General features: G+C 58.7%; 2 protein-coding genes across 4 annotated transcripts; both read left to right on the top strand.

The window, feature by feature from the left end:
- Positions 1 to 634: 634 nt before the first annotated feature.
- Positions 635 to 2528, top strand: LOC307193873 (protein C10). Its single transcript, XM_079936507.1, has 3 exons — positions 635 to 1070; positions 1369 to 1545; positions 2304 to 2528. Exons 1-3 carry the CDS (start codon positions 1019 to 1021, stop codon positions 2453 to 2455), a joined length of 381 nt encoding a protein of 126 aa, XP_079792633.1. The 5' UTR covers positions 635 to 1018; the 3' UTR covers positions 2456 to 2528.
- Positions 2529 to 2852: 324 nt separating this feature from the next.
- PTPN6 (protein tyrosine phosphatase non-receptor type 6) lies at positions 2853 to 18191 on the top strand. Of its 3 annotated transcripts, none has more exons than XM_079936480.1 (16): positions 2853 to 3218; positions 8248 to 8370; positions 8569 to 8763; positions 11233 to 11422; positions 11579 to 11695; positions 11782 to 11895; positions 12052 to 12148; positions 12530 to 12609; positions 12784 to 12933; positions 14334 to 14465; positions 14577 to 14731; positions 16755 to 16822; positions 16923 to 17074; positions 17172 to 17263; positions 17620 to 17760; positions 17929 to 18191. In XM_079936480.1, the coding sequence occupies exons 1-15, from the start codon at positions 3205 to 3207 to the stop codon at positions 17732 to 17734; spliced, it is 1794 nt and encodes a 597-aa protein (XP_079792606.1). In that variant the 5' UTR covers positions 2853 to 3204; the 3' UTR covers positions 17735 to 17760; positions 17929 to 18191. The 3 variants fall into 3 exon arrangements, with proteins under 3 accessions (XP_079792606.1, XP_079792607.1, XP_079792608.1); XM_079936481.1 differs by having other exon boundaries at positions 17889 to 18191; XM_079936482.1 differs by lacking the exon at positions 2853 to 3218 and adding an exon at positions 7939 to 8169.
- The last annotated feature ends 1944 nt before the right edge of the window (positions 18192 to 20135 follow it).

Raw genomic sequence — 20135 nt, 5'->3', positions numbered from 1 at the left:
CTGGAGCTCTGGCTCTGCCCTAACGGGGTCCGTTATGGCGCAGAGTCTTGGCCTTCCTCCCAAGGCCGGCGAGTCAGGACGCTGGCGGCCTGGGACAGCTCTAGGCAACTACGCAGACTTGGGAGGCACTTCTGCCACTGGCCCCACAGTTAGGGGCCACCGGAGACTTGCATCTTTTCCGTAGGACAGTTGGAAATGGTGTTGAAGCGGAGGTGCAGGGGGCGTGCCTGCTATAAGTTTAAGCGTTCAGAACGCAGGAGTTTTAACCACCCTATAGTTCGAGGAGGGAGTGGGTGACAATTTCAAACGCCCGGAAGGGAAAGGAAATTAGAGGGCGTTAGCTTCCCCCCCACCCCACCCCGACACAAGGCCATTTTCGGAAAGCGCGGGAGCTGCTTTAACGCCAAGCTTTTACTGCTGCGAATCCTTGTCTACGTTCTTAAAAACTAAAGGGGTGTGACTGGCTTCTTCCTGAGCCAATCGGCATAGAGTTATTTGCATAGGCCTGTACCAAACGTTCACAAACTCTAGAAACAGATGATTTAAGAGCGTTCTTTTCAATACTGTTTTCCCTTCTGAAAGCTGCAGTGTGCCCTGTTGCTTGTATAGCAGTAAAGATTAGGAAATGCCATGGGAGCTCACCCTCACCAATAGTGGAGTTGGTGGACATGCCACCTTCTCTCCAGGGCGTGTTCCGGTAGTGTTACAGCTCTTTTAGAATTTGTCTAGTAGGTTTTCTGGTTTTTGCCGGAAAACCCCCCACCATACAGTTTGTCTTTAACAATAGAATAATTTTAAGTAAGCTGTAAGAATTTCAGATTGTAGGTTAGCTCACTGTTCTCACGACGAGCTCGTTATTGGTTGTTAAAAATGGAGAAATGGAAGCGGTACCGTGAGGTTTCCGGCATAAGCTGATGCAATTTCCCTATCGCCCCACCCGCTGGGAGAGCCGCTCTAGGATATTGCTTGTTTCTCCTGGCTGTTTCTCGAGCGCGGTTGCACGTGTATCTTTTGTTCTATGGCGACCGCCTCTGCTCAAGCTGCAGCGTTGAGCGCCGAGCAGGCCAAGGGTGAGAAACCTTTTAGTTGTCGGGTGGGATTCTTGCTAAAGTAGAGTGCGGGAAAAAGAGCTGGGGCGAGAGAAATGGCTGCGTTCGCTGGGAAATGCGGGTACTCGGTACCATACTCTGTCAGTTAACAAGGGTCCTTGCTCCTGGAGCGAGAGATTCGGAGGCCGAGTTCCTTGGGTTACTATGGCTTCAGTCCGTTAAATAATTCCCTGCCCTCTTTCTTGTGTTTTCGGCTGGGCCCGCCGGCCGTGCGCCGATGCGTACCCGGGACTTCTTCCGGGATGCGTCTGTTGCACAGTGGTCCTGGCCGAGGTGATCCAGGCGTTCTCGGCGCCGGAGAACGCCGTGCGCATGGACGAGGCTCGGGACAACGCGTGTAACGACATGGGCAAGATGCTGCAATTCGTGCTGCCCGTGGCCACGCAGATTCAGCAGGAGGTTATCAAAGCTTATGGCTTCAGCTGCGACGGGGAAGGTGGGTCGGACGGGGATGGAGGAGAGAGCGATGGATCCCTTGGGTCTCCGAGCCGTAATCCCTTTTCTCGCCACACGGCGGCAGCCACACTCTAATAGTATTGGTACTCTGAGACCAGGGTCTGTTCATGAACTTGAGCCAAGCGAAGTCTGAAGTGAGCTTTCTAGTTACCATTAATTATACTGTTACACCATTTTAAGATGAGGAAACAGACTCTAGAAAGTGCCAGAGGTCACAGCCGAGTTGGACCTGAAACCCGTTCTGACGGCTTGTAGTGAGGTGTCTGCATGACAGTACAGTTCTGCAGCCCCTCCAAGGTGTTTCAACTCTTTTCTGTTTGAGGGTTGGCAGTTCAATTTCTTTGGGGAGATCAGGGTCTTCCCCAAGGGTGTTTACTGATTCGGCCCAACTGGCCCATGGCCCTCCTGTTCCTGGTTCTGGACTGGTGATCTTGTGGGTGTGTATCCTTTGGGGTCCTTTGACTAAAGTGCTAAAATGGTTCACCTGATGGTGGGCAGCACCCTGCTTCGGGATATTTTCATTCACTGCATCACAGCCAGTTGTGCCCCAGTGTAGACCAGGAAGTAGTTGATCCAAACCACACAGGGCAGAGGCCTGCATATGTCTTGTTTTGCAGACAGCTACCTGGGGCCAGAGCCAGAGTAGCCAGCGACTCCGGCTCAGGCTGCCCCCTCCTGCCATCTTGGGCACATCCGTCCGCTGGGGGTGTGGACTGATGCTCCTGTTTCCCTTTGCAGGTGTCCTTAAGTTTGCCCGCTTGGTCAAGTCTTACGAAGCCCAGGATCCCGAGATTGCCAGCCTGTCGGGCAAGCTGAAGGCGCTGTTCCTGCCGCCTATGACCCTGCCGCCCCACGGGCCTGCTTCGGGTGGCAGTGTGGCCGCCTCCTGAGGGTTGGCCCTCCCGTGGCACTGCTGGGGAAGGGAAGACCTTGGTGTTCCGGAGGATATAAATGTGCCTGTGACTTAGCCTTGCCGTCTGTCTTTTGTGACCCTGACAACCTCTGCGTCCTGGCCTGATGCGCTCTGCCTTTCGGGCTGCTCCATCTTCCTGTCCAGGTCCTCCCTGTGCTCCTGCTGGGCCCAACCAGCTCCGGGGCAGAGTGGGAGGGGCCGGCCCCTCAACGCCCTGGGTTGGGGGGCCCTGCACAGGCAGCCCCGCCTCTGAGGAGTGGGGCTTCCTGGGCTTTTCTTGAGGCCCCTTGGCTTCTGTGTGCTGGGAGGCTCCCCCATTGGTTGGTGCTCCCTTGGCCAGGGTTACTTCCTGGTCTCTGCCCGCAGCACCCATCCTCCCTCAGCTCCGTCGGCCGGAGCGCCAGGTGGAGCTCCAGGTGGCTCCTCCCTTCCCCAGGGAAGGAGGCGGGGCACAGGCAGGCGGCGCTGGACCGCGGCGTGGGGCTGGAGAGAGAAGCCAGCTGCTGTGGGCGGTCTAAGGCCAGCCCCTCCCCACCTGTCCCTTTTCCGGGTTTATTAAGTCCAGGGGCTTGTCCCTGTGGCATCTTGGCCTGGCGGGCAGCATCGAGAGGAAAGTGACTGAGTTCTGAGTGTTCTTCCTCACCTTGGGCCACTGCACGGCCGCGGCTCGGGCTCAGCCCCGCCCCCTGTGGCCATCTGCCTGTGACTCGCTACCCCTCTCGGGAAATGCTGTCCCATGGGTAAGTCCCCTGCTCTGCTTGCATATCATGGTCCTCTGTTCATTTGGGAGGGAGGGGCAGTATTCCTGCTCACTCCTGACAGGTGTGTGACCACGAGTGCGACCTGCCTCTGCCCCCTGCCCTGGGTCTGCTTCCCCGAAAGATGTCAGGAACTCCGGGCTCATTCGTAGCCCTCCGCACCACCAGCCCCCTTCTCTAGCACTTTCTCCCTGACAGATGAATATTTCTTCTCACCATTGCACTTCTCCCTTCACCCTCTGGTCCCCTGCTTCTGCCATCTGCTTAGGATCTGTCCCCCTGGGGAGCCCACGTCACCTGAATGAAACATTACACGTCTGAAAGGCAAATCTGAGAAGGCTCCCCTGTTCCCACTAAACTTCCCAGTATCCTTCATTCAGATTTCCTTCAGTTTCCCTGCACTCCTCTGCCTCAATTCATTCAACAGATACCTGTTGAGCATCTGTTATACGCCAGGTGCTTTTTAAGGTGCTGCCAATACGGTAGCAAACAAGAGAGACATGGTCCCTGCTCTCACAGAGCTTCACTCACTCCAGTGGAAGGTGACAGACTGCCCAAGGAACCCACTAAGTAGGATAATTGCAGGTTCTCAGAAGTGTTACCCAGAAAATGAAACAGCTTCACGTGCTAGTAAGTGACTGCGGTGCCCGTGGCGTCACTGGCTGGAGGGGGCAGGGAGGGCTTTCCTGAGGAGGTGACACAGGACGGGGAGCCAGGCTCCAGTGCCCCTGGGCGGAGGGAACGGCCAGTGCAAAGGCCCTGCTGTGAGAACAAACTAAAGGACAGTGCCTGCAGCAGAGCAGGCCAGTGGGGAGGGCCGGGACAGACCAGGCCTTGCTGGAGTTTGGATGCTCCAGTGAGGACCTGCTTGGCGTGTTGGTGAGTTGATGGGTTGGTCACCCCCGAGTCCTGCAGGTTCTTGCTTCTCACACTGACATCTGCCCTGGGGTGGGCCCTGCCTCCCCCAGTGCACACCTTGTCTCCTTCAGCCCTGATGTCAAGGTTTTGATTGAGTTGCCTGGTCCCTGATCCCTTCCGCACTCCCGCCTCGGTCGTTTTCCTACCACGTGGTTGGCCAGGCCTCTCCTGGGACAGAGTCCTTCCTTGGGTCCCCAGCCTGCCCCTGTGAGACCCTCTGCCGTGGGTCCCAGCCTCTGAGAGCAGCTCAGCTCAGCCACAGTGCCCTGCTCACACCCAGCGCTGCCACAGTGGGTCCTGTGCCTGCCACCCGGGTGCCTTTGCAGATCCTGCCTCTGCAGGAGCGCCGGCCCCTGTGGCCTCCTCATGGGCTGTGCCAGTGCCCTGCCTCCTCCAGCAGTGGCTGGTGTGGTGGGAAGGGCAGTGGCCTCACATCAGACAGCCTTGGTTGGTTTGTTGCCTTCCCCTTACTAGCTTGTGACCTCGGGCAAGTTACTTCTCTGAGGCTTAGTTTTTGTTTCTAAAATTGGGCTAATGAGACCTACTAATAATGTTGGCCTGTGGATTAATAATGCCACATAGAAGGTGTTCGTGCCAAAAACTTACTTCATGTTGGTCTTTTGTATCCGTATTTGGGAAATATTGTTAAGCTCATTTATCAGGTAGGGATACTGAGGCTCAGGGAACTTCAAGAACTTTCTAGATATTATTTCACCTTCTTTGCTCTTCCAGACTGCCTGTCTTTCTGCATCCCCCTTGATCTTCATCTCTACCTTTATTTCCTTGCTTTCCAAGTGAATAATTTTCTCTTCGGAATTAGTAGACCCTCTCTTTTGTAACTCTCAGCTTCCTCGAGCCTGTTTTCCTCCCTTAAAAAAAAATTCAGAAAAATAACTCCTACATCACAGGGATGTCTGAGGCCCAGATGGGATTGTGTGTGTGTGTGTGTGCAAGTGCTCTGTGAACTCCAGAGCACTTATGTCAACGGAAGGGAGGTGCTTCTTATTTATTTTCGTGCCAGAGGACAGCAGAGACAGTACATCTCATCCTGGTGTCTGCCTGTCTTCTGGCTTGACCCCCTTCAGAGAAATGCCTGCTGCTTCCGTGGTCAGGAGTTTCTGGGTTCTTAGTTAGTTTCTCTCCACCAAGTGGTGTAAAAGCTTCAGAAGGAGAGTGGCCTGTGGCCAGGGCGCAGGGAGTGTTCAGTGTCGAGCATGGACCTGCAGCTTCGTGTGTGGTCAGGATGTGGTGTCCACGTGTGGGTGTTTGCACCCAACCAGGTACGTGCGTAGATGGACGTGGATATGGTGAGGTGTACGTAGTGGGGCTGTGTGTGCATAAGTGGATGCTTGTGTGCTGTGTGTGTGCGCGTGTGTGTATACTCGTCTGTATATGACGAGTAGGGTGTGCGTGTGTAGGACCGGACCTGGGCTTGGGACCAAGTATGTGCCTGGGTCCGGATGAGCTTGGTTATTGGACACAGACTCTGTGCGAGGCATGGTGCTAAGTTTTGACCCCTTGGAGGTGAGCCAGACTGGCAGCGGACCCCCTGTGGTGGAGAAGGCGATGTCCACCTCCTTCTTGCCCCCTGCTGTGGGGGTGAGTTCATGGTCTTTCAGGGCGGCTGTCCAAGACTGGAGGTAGTCAGTGTTAGACCATGCAATAAACAGACCAAGCAAGGCTCCCAGGGCCCCAGAAAGAGGTGGAAAAAAGAAGCCCTTCTTGGGGTGGGGGGGAAATTGATGTTCAAAAAATGATAAAGTAGCCAACATAAGAAAATAGACTTTGGTTGGGCTGGAGCACTTTGTTATTTATTTTCCTTACTTTTTGAGGCACAGCATACGTCACGTGCATGAATATTGAACATCACATTTATTCCGTGTATAAACCACCCAGATCACGATGTAGAGCATGCCCAGTACCGCGGAAGTGTCCCAGGAGTTGCCATCTCCCAGTCAGTTTACTTATTTTTATAAAGGTAATACGTGCCCATGATATAACCTTCAAAAAGGTGGAAGGGAGAAGGAAAGGTCCCTCCCAGCCCTCTCCTCCAGCCACCTGGTCCCCCTCCCTAGGGAAGCCACCAACAGGAGTTTCTTGCATCTGTTTCGTTGGGCTTCTTTCCTCTTGCTTTGGTTTGTATTTGGAATTATAGGGAGCATGGCAAGCTTTTAGTGTTTAGGGCCTCTCCAGGTTAACCGGCCCTGAGAATAAGCCCTGGAAGGCCCTGCGCCCCCAGCCCCAGTCCCAGGAGACAGGCCTCTGGTCAGAGTCCTGAACTCCAGTGGATTCAGACCAGACCCCCTTGGCAAGAACCTACAGCTCAGGCATAGGGTGGACGCACCCATGGGTGCTGGTGGCTCCGCCCACACCTGCTTCCCTAGGTCTGCTCCTTACCTGACTGCAGGGTTGGGGCCAGATGGATGGGCCAAAGCCTGAGGACAAGAAGCAGAGAAGGTGCAAGTTGGACAGGGCATAGGGGTCATTCTGTCTATCCCTTTGCCCCAGGGCACCTCTTCAGCTATGTGTGTCAAGGGAGGGGAGGGCATCCCTCTGTAGGCATCTTCCTGGCCTTGGCAATTACGGAGTCTCCCCCTCCCACTGCGACCCTAATGGAAGAGTCTCCCAACCTCTGTTCTTTATTTTTTAGCTTTTTATTTTTATTTTACTTTTTAAAATATTTATTTATTTATTTTTTGGCTGCGTCAGGATTTAGTTGGGGCATGCGGGCTCTTCGCTTAAGTTGCGGTGCGTGTGCGGACTTCTCTCTAGTTGTGGCACGCGTGGCATGTGAGATCTTAGTTCCCCAACCAGGGATCGAACTGGCGTCCCCTGCATTGCAAGATGGAGTCATTTTTTTAAAAATTTATTTTTAATTATTTTATTTTATTTATTTGTTTTTGGCTGCATTGGGTCTTCGTTGCTGCACGCGGGCTTTCTCTAGTTGCGGCGAATGGGGCTACTCTTTGTTGCGGTGTGCGGGCTTCTCACTGCGGTGTCTTCTCTTGTTGCAGAGCATGGGCTCTAGGCGCGTGGGCTCAGCAGTTGTGGCTCGCAGGCTCTAGAAAGCAGGCTCAGTAGTTGTGGCGCACGGGCTTAGTTGCTCTGCAGCATGCGGGATCTTCCCAGACCAGGGCTCGGACCCGTGTCCACTGCATTGGCAGGCGGATTCTTAACCACTGCGCCACCAGGGAAGCCCCAGCTCTTTATTTTTTTATTGGAGTACAGTTCCAACCTCTGTTCTTTGAAGCCCTGAGTCCTGGCATACAGTAGCTAAAATCACTGGCTTTGGAACCAGGCCGTCTGGTTTGCATCCTGGCACTGCCACTTACTGACTGTGTGACCCTGGGCGAGCTCCCTGCACGCCCTGAGCCCCAGGTTCCTTGTCTGGAAAATGGGGATAACGAAGGTACATGCTTCATGGGGCTATGGTGATGACACATCAGATAAGGCATGTAAATATCATACAGGACAGTGCCTGGCATACAGACTCCATTAGTGACAGTTGCCACCGTCACCATCATCGGTGGCATGGACCAGGGAAGGCTGCGTGGAAGTGGCTGGCGGAGCAGGAGTAGACGGCGCGTGACTGGGCGGCTTCCCACGTGCCGAGCATGATCTGTGCCCGGAGTGCGCCAGGCGCACGTGTGTCCTTACTCGGGTGTCCCCCCATGTGTGGAGGGCCTCGCTCCCGAGGCTTTTGATGACAGGCGTGTGGGAAGTGGGCCCCCCCCGCGCCCACTGCCACCCCGCGCAGCTTCTCCCCACTCTGCTCTAAAACGAGAAGTACAGTGAGTTCCCCCAAGGGGTCGGCCGCGCCCCTTCCTGTCCCCGCCCTGCCGGCTGCCCCAGGCCAGTGGAGTGGCAGCCCCAGAACCAGGACGGCAGTGGTGAGGTGACCTGGGCGCTGAGAGCCTCGGGAGGCTTAGCCCCAGCGTTCTCCACCTGCCCGGACTCAGCAGCTCCACCCTGTTGCCTGCACCCCCTTCCCCCCGGGCACCCCCAGGATGGTGAGGTAAGGGCCGGGGACCCTGGGTAGGCAGGAGGTGGGGTGCCCCAGGGCCCTCTCCTCACTGCCCTCCTGGCCTCCCAGGTGGTTTCACCGAGACCTCAGTGGGCTGGATGCCGAGACCCTGCTCAAGGGCCGAGGGGTCAACGGGAGCTTCCTGGCTCGGCCCAGTCGCAAGAACCAGGGCGACTTCTCCCTCTCCGTCAGGTGGGTGGCCCGAGGCTCTAGCCGGGGCCAGGACTTGGCCTCTCACTCTGGTTGCCCAGGCCCCAGCACGCCCGGGCCCTGTGTGTGTCCAACCCGCCCCCGTGTGCGCTCCCTGCCCAGGACCCCCGCCCATCCCCCACGCCGTCCCCACCTCCGCTCTCGCATCCACTGGCGTCACCTCCGCCCGGTGCCCTGCAGGGTGGGGGATCAGGTGACCCACATTCGGATCCAGAACTCGGGGGATTTCTACGACCTGTATGGAGGGGAGAAGTTCGCGACGCTGGCAGAGCTGGTGGAGTACTACACGCAGCAGCAGGGCGTCCTGCAGGACCGCGATGGTACCGTCATCCACCTCAAGTACCCGCTGAACTGCTCAGACCCCACCAGTGAGAGGTGAGGGGCTTCGCGCCCTGGCCCAGCCCACGGAGAGGAGGGCTGGCCTCCACCCCAAGTGCCCCTCCCCCCCCGCCCCCGCCCCCGCTCCTTCTCAGGGCTCTGTGGGGCCTCTTCCCTCCATGTGATCCTGGGGCCCCTTTCCATCAACCACTGAGGAAGCAAGAGAAGGTCCCCTCGCCCTTCTCCAGGGTCCCTGTCTGCCAGCAGCGCAGGCTCTACTAGTGCCCGAGAGGCCACTTCTCGTGGCTGTGTTCCCAGCAGTCTGGCTCTGTTGTTAGAAAGAGCTTCTTCCTACCTGGAACAGAATCTGCCCTCCTGTAACTGTTCCCTCCCCAGCAGAGGTTAATACAGGGACAGGCTGATGTTGAGGAACAGCGTAGGGGCCAGCGTTTATGAGGACACTTAGTGCCTCATCTCAGCAACCCGTGAGGACGGGTCTGCCCTCTTGGGCTGGGTGGAGCTGGACGAGTCCCTTGACCAGAACCCAGATCATTGAAAACTGTGTGATGGGTGTGTAAGGGGCCTAGTACCTGGGCACAGGGTAATACTCCAGGCATCTTTTTGGCTCCAAAGATGTGGTCCCCAAAACTGGGTTGGCTACTTCCCATGCAATCTCCCCAGTGCACGGGTGGAGGGTGGTGGGACCCTAACACTCAGCAGGACATGGTGGCTCATGTTATAGCTTCATCTCCATGACAGCTCCCATTGAGGGGAAGGGCAGCTGAACAACTCTGGGGTGTTTTTTTTTTCACACTCCTAGGGCCAAGTCAACTTGCCCTTGTCCTGTATTTGTGTATCGACGGTTGAAATGATTCTGAACTTGGATTCTGTCCGCTTTCAGTCTCTCTGACATGCATGCCTCCCAGCGCGCATTCATATTCTTTTCAAGTCAGTGATTGAAACTTAGCCCTGGATGAGGCTGAGATAAAGGCCCTGGGGCCCCCCCCGGAGACCTCTTTCCCGTGAACATGAAGCCACTGATCCCCTTCCTGTGAAGCTACCTCTTCTAGGAGGGAAGCCACATTGATGACCTTGCTGGGGGCTGCCCTTTCTTGCCCTTTTCCTGCACCCCACCTGCAACATTCATGGGGATTTTCCACCCAGACTCTCTTGAGCTCTTCATGTCCTGGCTTCCTCCGCGTCCTGGCCAGGATCTGCCCTGCTGGCTGCTGCAGGAAGAGGGTGGAGCTGGAAGAGGGATGGAGCTGAGCAGACCCCCTGGGAGGGGCCTGAGGCCTGGGTTCCAACTGGGGCTGGGAGAAGTCGAGGACCGAGGATCGAGGGAATCAAGACCAGGGCAGCTGACTCCAAGAGGCCCTTTTGGTTACCCGTGCCAGGAGGCCTGGGCTCACCCTTGACCCTGGGAGTGTGTGGAGGAGGCTCTTTCTCCAAACCTCCACTTGTGTTCTCGCAGCTGCCCCACCCCCTCTGTGGGAATTTGCATTTGTCCCCTCACTGGCTAGCTCTCCCCTGTGGTCAGCCTGACATTTGCATGGAAACTTCCTCATCCTGGGGCCTGGGGGAAGCGGGTTAGCCCCCTCTCCATAGCCCTGGGGACCTGGCCTATCCCCGAGTGATGGGATGGGGTGGCCCAGGGGGTCCTGGACAGGGCAGGAGACTCTGGAAGTCTCTGAGCTGCAGTCTCCTTGGGGCAGGAGTGAGATGGGGCGGGACAGACTGGCCCCCTCCCTCCTTCTCCCCGTTCCTGCGGTTGGAAAATGCCCCCCCTCCCCTGGTCCCTGGGCTGAGGAAACCTCACAACCTCACTTCTCACTCTCTCCCCAGAAGGAGTTTTGTGTTTTTTCCATCACGTGGTTTCCTGTGGGGCTGGGCATTGCGGGGCTACAGTTTCCTCCTGGGAAGGGGGTGTGCTTTGGGGAAAGGTCCTAGTTCTGCTTTCTGCCCCTCTGAGCCCCTCTGAGCCCCTCTAACAGCTCGTTCAGTGACATCATCCCAGGCACCCCAGAGCCCCCAAACCACTCTTACCCAGCGGGGTCGTCTGCCTTCCCGGCCCCCCGGGGGACTTCTCCCCATTATGCCTCCCTTGTGACTTCCGTCTCTCCATCCCCAGCCCTGTGGGGTTTGGCCTCTGCATTTGTTCCCCTAGCCCAGCCCTGTCTTTCATGGAGACCCTTCCTGGATTTCTCCCCTCCAAGTATTCTGCTTATGGCCTGCCTGTCTGCCTTTGTCTTAAACTTTCAGAGGTGGGCCTGCTTAGAAGTCCTGAGGCTCGCCTCTTATCAGCAAGGGCCTTGGGCCAGTGTGCAATCACCCAGCCTCAGTTTCTTCATCTGCAGAACGGGTAGTATCTACCTCTCAGCATTTCTGTGATGGTGGTGGGTTTGAAAGCATATAGCAGAGTGCCTGCACGTGGCAGGTGCCTGGTTTCCCTGCCCCCTCCGTGAATGTCTACCCAGCACCTGCCCCTGGCCTCGGTCTCACCTCCCCGGGTGCTGTCTTCTCTAGGTGGTACCATGGCCACATGTCTGGAGGGCAGGCAGAGACACTGCTGCAGGCCAAGGGTGAGCCCTGGACTTTTCTCGTGCGTGAAAGTCTCAGCCAGCCTGGAGATTTTGTGCTGTCCGTGCTCAGCGACCAGCCCAAGGCTGGGCCGGACTCCCCTCTCAGAGTCACCCACATCAAGGTCATGTGTGAGGTAAGGCATCTGGGTAGTGGGGCGGCATCCTGCTGGGGGTCCATCTGTGCGCCAGCGTTGCCTGTGGGGAGGGTCAGCCCGGGCTTCGGTCTGAGGCTGGGGGTCCAGGGAGGGAGGCTCGGGTCCTGAGAGGTGGCCTGACTCGGCCCCCCTCAGGGTGGACGCTACACAGTGGGCGGTTCGGAGACCTTCGACAGCCTCACGGACCTGGTGGAGCATTTCAAGAGGACGGGGATCGAGGAGGCCTCGGGCGCCTTCGTCTACCTGCGGCAGGTGAGGGGTGGGCCAGGCTGCCTCCTTCCTTCCCCTGAGCTTCTGAGCTCTAGAAGCGGCTGACTTCTCGCCCTCCCTCGCCCCAGCCGTACTACGCCACGAGGGTGAACGCAGCTGACATTGAGAACCGGGTCTTGGAACTGAACAAGAAGCAGGAGTCGGAGAACACAGCCAAGGCTGGCTTCTGGGAGGAGTTTGAGGTGTGTGAGGGGGCCAGCAGGGCAAAGGGCCTGGGGTCCCAGGCAGACCCCGTCCCCTCTCTCCCCACCCCTTCCACTGATCTGCCCCACGTCCTCGCCAGCCGTGGATGGCCTTCTCCAGGGCCTGGGGCTCCATTTCCCCCTCTTGCCCCACAGAGTCTGCAGAAGCAGGAGGTGAAGAACTTGCACCAGCGGCTGGAAGGGCAGCGGCCAGAAAACAAGAGCAAGAACCGTTACAAGAACATCCTTCCGTGTGAGTGCCCTATCCCTGGGCAGCCTCCAGCCCTCCCACATCCATTCACCCAGGAGACTCCCCTTCCGCCAGCTGGCCTCGCCCCATCTCAGAGGGCCTCTTCCTCCAGCTCAAGGGGGGACCCCTCTCCACCCGCAATAGCCTCCCCTCCTCCAAAAAGCCTCTGCTCCTCCCAGAGGGGCCTCCGGCACCCCACCCCCACCCCCTTCTTCCTCTGAAACCTCCAGCCCCACCCCACACAGATCCCTCCCCCCATACAGATCCCCCATCCCTGCCTGCCCGCAGGGCTCTGAGAGCTCATGGCTTCTGGGCAAGAAAGGCCTGGAAACTCAGGAAGGGTCTGACCCATGCCTTTCTTGCTTCCTCTCTGCTCGCTCCCAGTCGACCACAGCCGAGTTGTCCTGCAGGGACGCAACAGTAACATCCCTGGGTCCGACTACATTAACGCCAACTACGTCAAGGTGGGTGTGCCCGCCGGTCACGGGGGAGGGGGGGCTGGGCCCTGGGGACCCCCGTTCGTGGGGGGGCTGGGTCCAAACATGCACGGGCGAAGCCAGAGCTGTTGCCTTGGGTGGCTGAGTGTGGCAGGGGTGCGAGGGGCTCACAGTCCTGCGTGTCTCTGCACCCGCGTCCAGAACCAGCTGCTAGGCCCTGATGAGAATGCTAAGACCTACATCGCCAGCCAGGGCTGCCTGGACGCCACCGTCAACGACTTCTGGCAGATGGTGTGGCAGGAGAACACCCGTGTCGTCGTCATGACCACCCGGGAGGTGGAGAAGGGCCGGGTAAGCCAAGCCACGTGCCATGAGCCCCCCAGTGGTCGCCCGCCACCATTAAGCCAAAGAGACTTGGGGCACCTCGGAGGGCAAGGGTCCTACCTTGTTGGGAAACTGAGGCACGAGGCCTGGGTACACGCTGACTCCCGGATCCCCGCTTCCCACCCTGGGCTCCCCTGACCACCAGACCCAGATTTCCAGTGGCCTCTTTCCTTAAAGTGTCCCTCTGTTCCGCTCTGGGCAGCAGCCCTTCCTGTTCTCTTGGCCTCATAATACTGTCTGGAGTCAACCCCAAACCCTCACGCCACAGGCAAGCTACCTCCCTGCCTGCAGGCTGCCCCCTTCCCACGGCACCCTCTGCAGTGGAGTGGCCATGACCTGTGCAGAGCACACACTGCACCAGGCTGCTCCCTCTGAGAACCCTGCCATGGCTCCCAGCTGCCTTCAGAGCAGTCACACTGCCGGACCTGGCGCTCAGGCCTGGTGGCTGCCCTCCAGCCCTCGCTGCCTCTGACCGGCCAGGGTCCCTAAGGTTTCCATGCCTCTGCACGAGCTCATTTCCGCTAGGGACTGACTTCCTGGCTCTGCACTCTCTCTGCCTCACAGACTCCTCGCTTTTTCTTTTTTCCTTTCTTTCTTTCTTTTCGGTTGCATTGGTTCTTCGTTGCTGTGTGTGGGCTTTCTCCAGTTGCAGCGAGCGGGGGCTACTCTTCGTTCGTTGCAGTGTGCAGGCTTCTCATTGCAGTGGCTTCTCTTTGTTGTGGAGCACGGGCTCTAGGCACGCGGGCTGCAGTAGTTGTGGCATGTGGACTCAGTAGTTGTGGCTCACGGGCTCTAGAGCGCAGGCTCAGTAGCTGTGGCGCACGGGCTTAGTTGCTCCGCGGCATGTGGGATCTTCCCGGACCAGGGCTCGAACCCGTGTTCCCTGCATTGGCAGGTGGATTCTTAACCACTGTGCCACCAGGGGAGCCCGACTCCTCGTTTTGTGAAGACCCAGCTCAAATGCTCCCTCCTCTGTGAAGCTGTCCCTGATTTCCTCCGTTCCCAAGAGGGAGGATTAGTCTCTCCCTCCCCCCAGCTCCTCAGCGGCTCTGGTCCCCCGCTCACCTATCTCTCTGTGAGCTCCTGTAGACACAGGGGCACAGGCTGCGTTTTACTTGTGTCTAACTCCAGCCCGGTTTGCACAGCTTCAGGTTCAGTGCGTGTGCCAGCCAACGTGCACTGAATGACTTGTTAAGTGGCTGGTGAGGTCTCACCACCTGTAAGAGGCCGAGCCAGGCCCTATGTCTCTGACTCTTGGCCATTTAATTTGTTCATCCATTGGATGCTGACGGGGCCAGCGCCAGGGACTCAGGCCCTGCTCGAGGTGGGCACAGGCCTGAGTCCCCACCTTTACCCTCCCTTTTCAGAACAAATGTGTCCCATACTGGCCAGAGGTGGGCACTCAGCACGTTTATGGACTCTACGCTGTAACCAACTGCAGGGAACACGACGCAGCTGAGTACAAACTCCGCACCTTACAGGTCTCCCCGCTGGACAATGTGAGTGGCCCCTGCCCCATGCCCGGGGCCCTCCTCACACCTGTTCTCTTTGGTTGGGTCGAATGAGGCCATGCGTGGGAGCAGGGGGCACTGACTATGTCCTTGACCCAGGGGGACCTGGTTCGGGAGATCTGGCACTACCAGTACCTGAGCTGGCCTGACCACGGGGTCCCCAGCGAGCCTGGGGGTGTCCTCAGCTTCCTGGACCAGATCAACCAGCGGCAGGAAAGTCTGCCTCACGCAGGGCCCATCATCGTGCACTGCAGGTGAGAATAAGAATGATGATGATGTTATTATTAATAATAATCATCAAAGTAGTAGCTGGCAAGTGAGTACTGCCGAGTGCCACGTGCACTTGTAAGCAGTTTACATATTAACTCATCTAACGCCCCCCCCCCCCCGGCCTCTACCTCTTCTGGGTTCCCTGATGCTGTTTTTTGTTTTGTTTTGGCCATGCCGTGTGGCGTGTGGGATCTCAGTTCCCGCACCAGGGATGGAACCCGCGCCTCCTGCATTGGGAGTGAGGAGTCTTAACCTCTGGACCACCAGGGAAGTCCCTGGGTTCCCTGATGACTCCACACCCATGGGTGGAGCTTAAGCTTGAACCAAGCCCATTGTTTGATCCTGTGCCTGGTGGGTGGGCTTCCTCAGAGACTTCCCTGGATGTAGCATCTAGTCCAACCCTGCCACATACAGATGAGGAAACAGGCCCAGCCTCTTGCCAGGTCACCGCTGGTCAGTGGGGGAGCCTGGAGCAGGGCTCACGGTAGACCCAGGTCCTGGTCACTCCTGTTTTCTCAGACGCGCCTACCCAGCCGGTGTTTCTGGTTTTTCTCCTTGGGGTTGGTGTAGCTCCCCATCCCTTCTCTTTTCCGTCTGCAGCCCTGGCGGCAGGCTGAGGCTTCTTCATTGCTGCGACCTATCTCTCCCTTCCCGCCAGTGCCCCCAACTCAGCCCTTGGGCTTATGCACCACTGGCTGCACTGGAGACCCTCATGTTCACGATCAGGAGACCCCATTCCTACTAAGGGGGGAAGCTGAGGGGTCAGCAGGAGGAGCAGGTGTCCCGTCAGGCCTGAGGGGGATGGGAGGCAGCAGGCACAGGGTCCCGGGCAGACTTGCTGCTCAAAATTCCAGCTCCTCCACTCACCAGCTGTGCGATCTTGGGCAAAGGACTTCCCTTCTCTGACCCCTGGATTCTTGTCCGTAAAATCAGGGTCTTACAGGGTTGTTGTGAGTGTGAGACCCTCTCACTGTGTCTGGAATACAGTAAATGCCCAAGAATGGGAATTGTTAATGCTTTAATAACTCACGTCAGGCAGGGAATGGGGAAATGGGAATCTGCTCTGTCCTCTGCCCTTCCAGCTCCCTCCACGTGACCCCGGGGCCGTGAGGGCTGGGGCTTCCTCCTTCTGCCCCACCAGCAATTGTGCGTCCTGGGGCAGGGCCGGGGGGCTGCGTCTGGAGGTGCCCCCCACGTGCTGCCTCAGGGACTCTGCCTCCAGGCCGTTCCCCCCCCCTTCTTGAAATCCCCATGGCCTTAATTTAGACGTTACAGGAAGGAAGTGGGTGAGGGGGTGTTATTTTTGACAATCTGGGTTTGAAATTAGACAGTGCAACTCAGGGCATTGGCCTGACTGGCCTAGCCGAGGGGGTGGCACTGGGGTCTGTGTGCGGTCCTGAGGCTCCTGGGGTCTGTTGCAGCAGAGGGTGGGGAGAAGGCAGACTTCCTGCTGCGATGCTACTCCAAGTTGCCTGAGCCCGGTGGCTCCCGAGGCCTGCTGTCTTGGACGCTGCCCTTGCCCTGCCATCAGGATCTGAAGAAAAAGGGAAATGGAGCCTTGCCGAAAGATGCTCCCGAGGCGAGGAGGGCAGCCTCGCTGGGGCCAAGGCTGTGGGAGAGGGCCGGGGAGGCCCAGAGTACCAGGGGAGCAGGCAGGATGTGGTCGGGGAATGGGGTCCCAGACCTCCTGGGGTGGGGGGCAGAGTGAGGAGTGGAAGCAGGCGGTGGAGTGTGGTGCTGGGAAGGAAAGTGATGGGTGTCTGGGGAGCAGCGTCTTAGCACTTGAGAGCCAGCTTCTGCCCCCAGATCCCTTGGCTGGAGTGATGAGCACGGGTGCAGAGTTGGGCAGACTTCCACCCTGCCTACCTTCCCAGTGACCCTGCCTGGTTCCCTAAGCCCCGCCCCTGCCGGTGCTGTGCTGACACCCCGCCCCCGGCCCCCCCTGCCCTGCCGCCGCTTCCCGGCTAGTGCAGGCTGGGCCTCTGATGGTGCCCCTCCTCTCCGCAGCGCCGGCATTGGCCGCACCGGCACCATCATTGTCATCGACATGCTTATGGAGAGCATCTCCACCAAGGGTGAGGGTGACCTGTGGGAGATGCGGGGCAGGTGGGGGAGCGGCCCCCCGTGTCCACCACCTCTGCCCAGGGCCTGACGTCCAGCTGCCCTCCCTGCCAGGCCTGGACTGTGACATCGACATCCAGAAGACGATCCAGATGGTACGGGCCCAGCGCTCGGGCATGGTGCAGACGGAGGCGCAGTACAAGTTCATCTACGTGGCCATCGCCCAGTTCATCGAAACCACCAAGAAGAAGCTGGAGGTCATGCAGGTGCGGGCAGAGCATGGCCTGGAGGGGCCGAGGGGGGCAGTGGGCATTGCCCGGTGCTGCTGGGACCACTGGCCTCCCACCACATTTCTTCCCACAGTCCCAGAAGGGCTGGGAGTCGGAGTACGGGAACATTACCTACCCCCCAGCCATGAAGAATGCCCATGCCAGGGCCGCCCGCACCTCCTCCAAGTGAGTGGCCCCACCTCCCACCTCCCAGTGTCTGCCCCTTTCTCTTCCCCAGCCCGACCCGTCCTTTCCAGGGAGGTTCGGGTTAAAGTTCAAGCTTGGTTCTTACAAGCTGTGTTCACAAGTGTCTCCTGAGTGCCCTCCACGTGGGGCCGGTGCTAGGCACTGATGTGTGAGATGGGGCCTCTGCCCCCAAAGCAGCTTCTAGTCTAGTGTAAGGACACTGTCAGGACTGGTCTCCTTGCTCTCCTGGCCTCAGTCTGCTCACCTGTGAGATGGGGGTGGCCCCGAGGGGCTGCTGGTGCTGGAGACCCCTGCCCTGTGTCCTGACTGCCCGCACCCACCTGCCCGGCCTGCAGACACAAGGAGGACGTGTATGAGAACGTGCACAGTAAGAACAAGAAGGACGAGAAGGTGAAGAAGCAGCGGTCGGCGGACAAGGAGAAGAGCAAGGGTTCCCTGAAGAGGAAGTGAGCTGGGCCCGTCCTGGGGCGGCCATGGTACGGCCCCTCCCTGGCCTGCCCTCAGGGGCCCCCAGGCTCGGTGCTCTCCCTGGGACGGACGGGGCGGCTGCGGCCTCACCGTGTCTTCCCAACCCAACCAGACCTGTGTCTTGTCCCCCCTCCAGGTCCAACCCCGTCTTATCCCTTCCTTCCCTGTCTCTGCAGCCTCAGCCCCGTCCCTGCAGAGGCCTCCAGTGGAAGACCCAGAGCCTGAACCTCGGAGCCTGGCCCCCATTCCATTGTAATTTAAATGGCCATGTCCCCGCCTCCCTCTCCCAGCCCCTGTATATAGCCCAGCAAGGCCCCTGGCAGGGCCGGGCCCTTCTCTTGTAAATAAAGCCTCTAGGTCACTGTGTGTGGGTCTCTAACTCTGTGTGCCTGGGCGGGAGGGGGAGGCGGGCAGGGAGTGCAACATGTGGACACAGAAGGCTGGGCCTTCACAGTCTGACACACGAGTGTGAGCGTGGGTCAGCTTCCGCCGTCTCGTCCCTTTAAAGTGGAGGACGATCCTGCAAGGGTGGTCGTGAAGATCACTGAGATCAGGGATGATGAAATTCGTTACACTCTTGCTGTGTGTCAGGCGCTGTTGAAAAGACTAAAAGTGGTTATTGAACCGAGGTACCTGTAGCATTCCTATTTTACAGTGGGAGAAACTGACACAGAGAGATTAAATAACTTGCTCAAGGCCACAGGACTATTGAGCAGTGAACCTAAGATTTTATTTTAACTCAGGCCTTCTGGCCTCAGAGCCTGCATTCCTGGAGACGCAGCCAGGGTCACCCCGAGGGGGACATAACTACATTCTCTGGCCCGGACTTCTACATCCAGAAGCTAAGAAGATGGATAACAACGGCCAGTTAACACAGGCCCAGGGCCAACCTCCCTCCCCCGGGCACCTGGTGTGCAAAGGAGCGCCACGCTCCTCCCTTTCTGGGGCTACTAAGAGCCCTTAGGCCCTTGGTCAGAGTTTCAGTTTTATTTTTGTCTGCTCTTCCTTCCCCTGGGTCCACAGTGGACAACAGCGATGATTCCTTCTTTGCGTTAAGGCTTCATGTTGATTATAATGCTAGTCTCCTGGGGAGCTGAGCCTGAGAGAGTCTGACTGGGGAAGGCCCGGCTCCCTGCTGCTGGGCCAGCTGAGGCTGGGTGGTCATTCACTCAGCATACACTTTGTTTATTGAGCGTCCCTGTGTCCCAGGCACTGGAGCAGTGCTGGGGCATGATGGTGAACCCGACAGTTCCTGTCCTGGTGGGAAGGCAGACCCAGAAACAGTCCACAAACATAGAATAAGTACAGACAAGAATTGAGAAGGACGCAAACAAAGGTGTGGGGGTGTTAGGGAGCGAGAAGGCAGAGCTGGGATTGGGCGACACAGCTCAGCTCCCAGGAGCTATCGCCCTCCAGGGGGTGCGTGGGTGGAGCATCACCTGTGGGCCTCAGGGCCCCTCTCCCAGCAACGCCCTTTCTATCCCAGCTTGAGCCACACAAAAGAAAGGCGGGTCCCATCCCCTCTCACCCGCCCTCGGGCTGACTGCCCGGCGGCTGGGACTTGGACTCTCCAGGGCTGTGAGGTGGGTCTAGGGGCAGCTCTGCCCGGCGGGGTGCCCGGCCCCTCTGGAGAGCAGAGCCAGGGCTGCAGGAGAGCAGCTCAGAACCTGAATCGGCCGGGTCAGTGCCGACGCTCCTGGCCAGCTTGGGACTCTTGGCAGGAGGGGGGGCACCCCAATACTAAAGGTGAGGACAGAGAGGTGCCCCTGGGGGACCCGCCTGCCCTCCACACAGGTGGGCACCAGGCAGGGGCACAACCCAGTCCCTGCTGAGCTGAGCCCTCTCTGCCCTCAGGCTCTCGGGCAGGGGCCTGGGGGAAGGGGCTAGCCGGGGGTGGGAGTGGCCGTGGGGCGAGGCCAAGGAGGAAGGCGAAGGGGGCGAAGACAACCCGTCCCTCTGTCCCTCCGACACCAGGCTCCCTGGTCTGGGCCCCGGGGCAGAGGAGGCAGGTAGGAGAGGAGAGACCACGGCTGAGGGCCCGAGGGTCGGGGCCTGCCGGGGTGACCAGGCCTCAGAGGAGGCGCCTGCGGCTGGCGCTGGGAGGGAAGGGGTTAAGGCAGCGGGGGGTGCAGCCTATGGCTGGAGGACACACCTGTGCGCAGGGGCGGCGGGCGGGGCCCAGGTAGGAGCCTGCGCTGCCCGGCAGGCGAGAAGGAAGGAGGAAGAGTGGAGGCCAGGGCGGCTTCTAGGCCTTGACTCCCGAGCCTCGATTCCTCCTCCTCTCCACGGCCCTCGCCCCCTGGGGGGCAGGCGGCCTGGTGGCAGGTAAAGGCGGGCGGGAGAGGGGTCCTGGGGCTGAGTGAGGGACTGCTGGGGTGGGGGG

The sequence above is a fragment of the Stenella coeruleoalba genome, assembly GCF_951394435.1.
Source record: "Stenella coeruleoalba genome assembly, chromosome: 11".
Classification (NCBI taxonomy): domain Eukaryota; kingdom Metazoa; phylum Chordata; class Mammalia; order Artiodactyla; family Delphinidae; genus Stenella; species Stenella coeruleoalba.
This window is presented reverse-complemented; position numbering and strand designations above follow the sequence as displayed.

Bases quoted from the DNA above. Each gene is read 5' to 3' on its own strand.
- PTPN6 (XM_079936480.1), top strand. The intron at 8,371-8,568 runs GTGGGTGGCCCG...GGTGCCCTGCAG, and splicing joins GACTTCTCCCTCTCCGTCAG to GGTGGGGGATCAGGTGACCC. The intron at 17,264-17,619 runs GTGAGTGGCCCC...CCCGGCCTGCAG, and splicing joins GCCGCCCGCACCTCCTCCAA to ACACAAGGAGGACGTGTATG.
- LOC307193873 (XM_079936507.1), top strand. From the start codon at position 1,019: ATGGCGACCGCCTCTGCTCAAGCTGCAGCGTTGAGCGCCGAGCAGGCC. The intron at 1,071-1,368 runs GTGAGAAACCTT...TCTGTTGCACAG, and splicing joins GAGCGCCGAGCAGGCCAAGG to TGGTCCTGGCCGAGGTGATC. The intron at 1,546-2,303 runs GTGGGTCGGACG...TTCCCTTTGCAG, and splicing joins CTTCAGCTGCGACGGGGAAG to GTGTCCTTAAGTTTGCCCGC.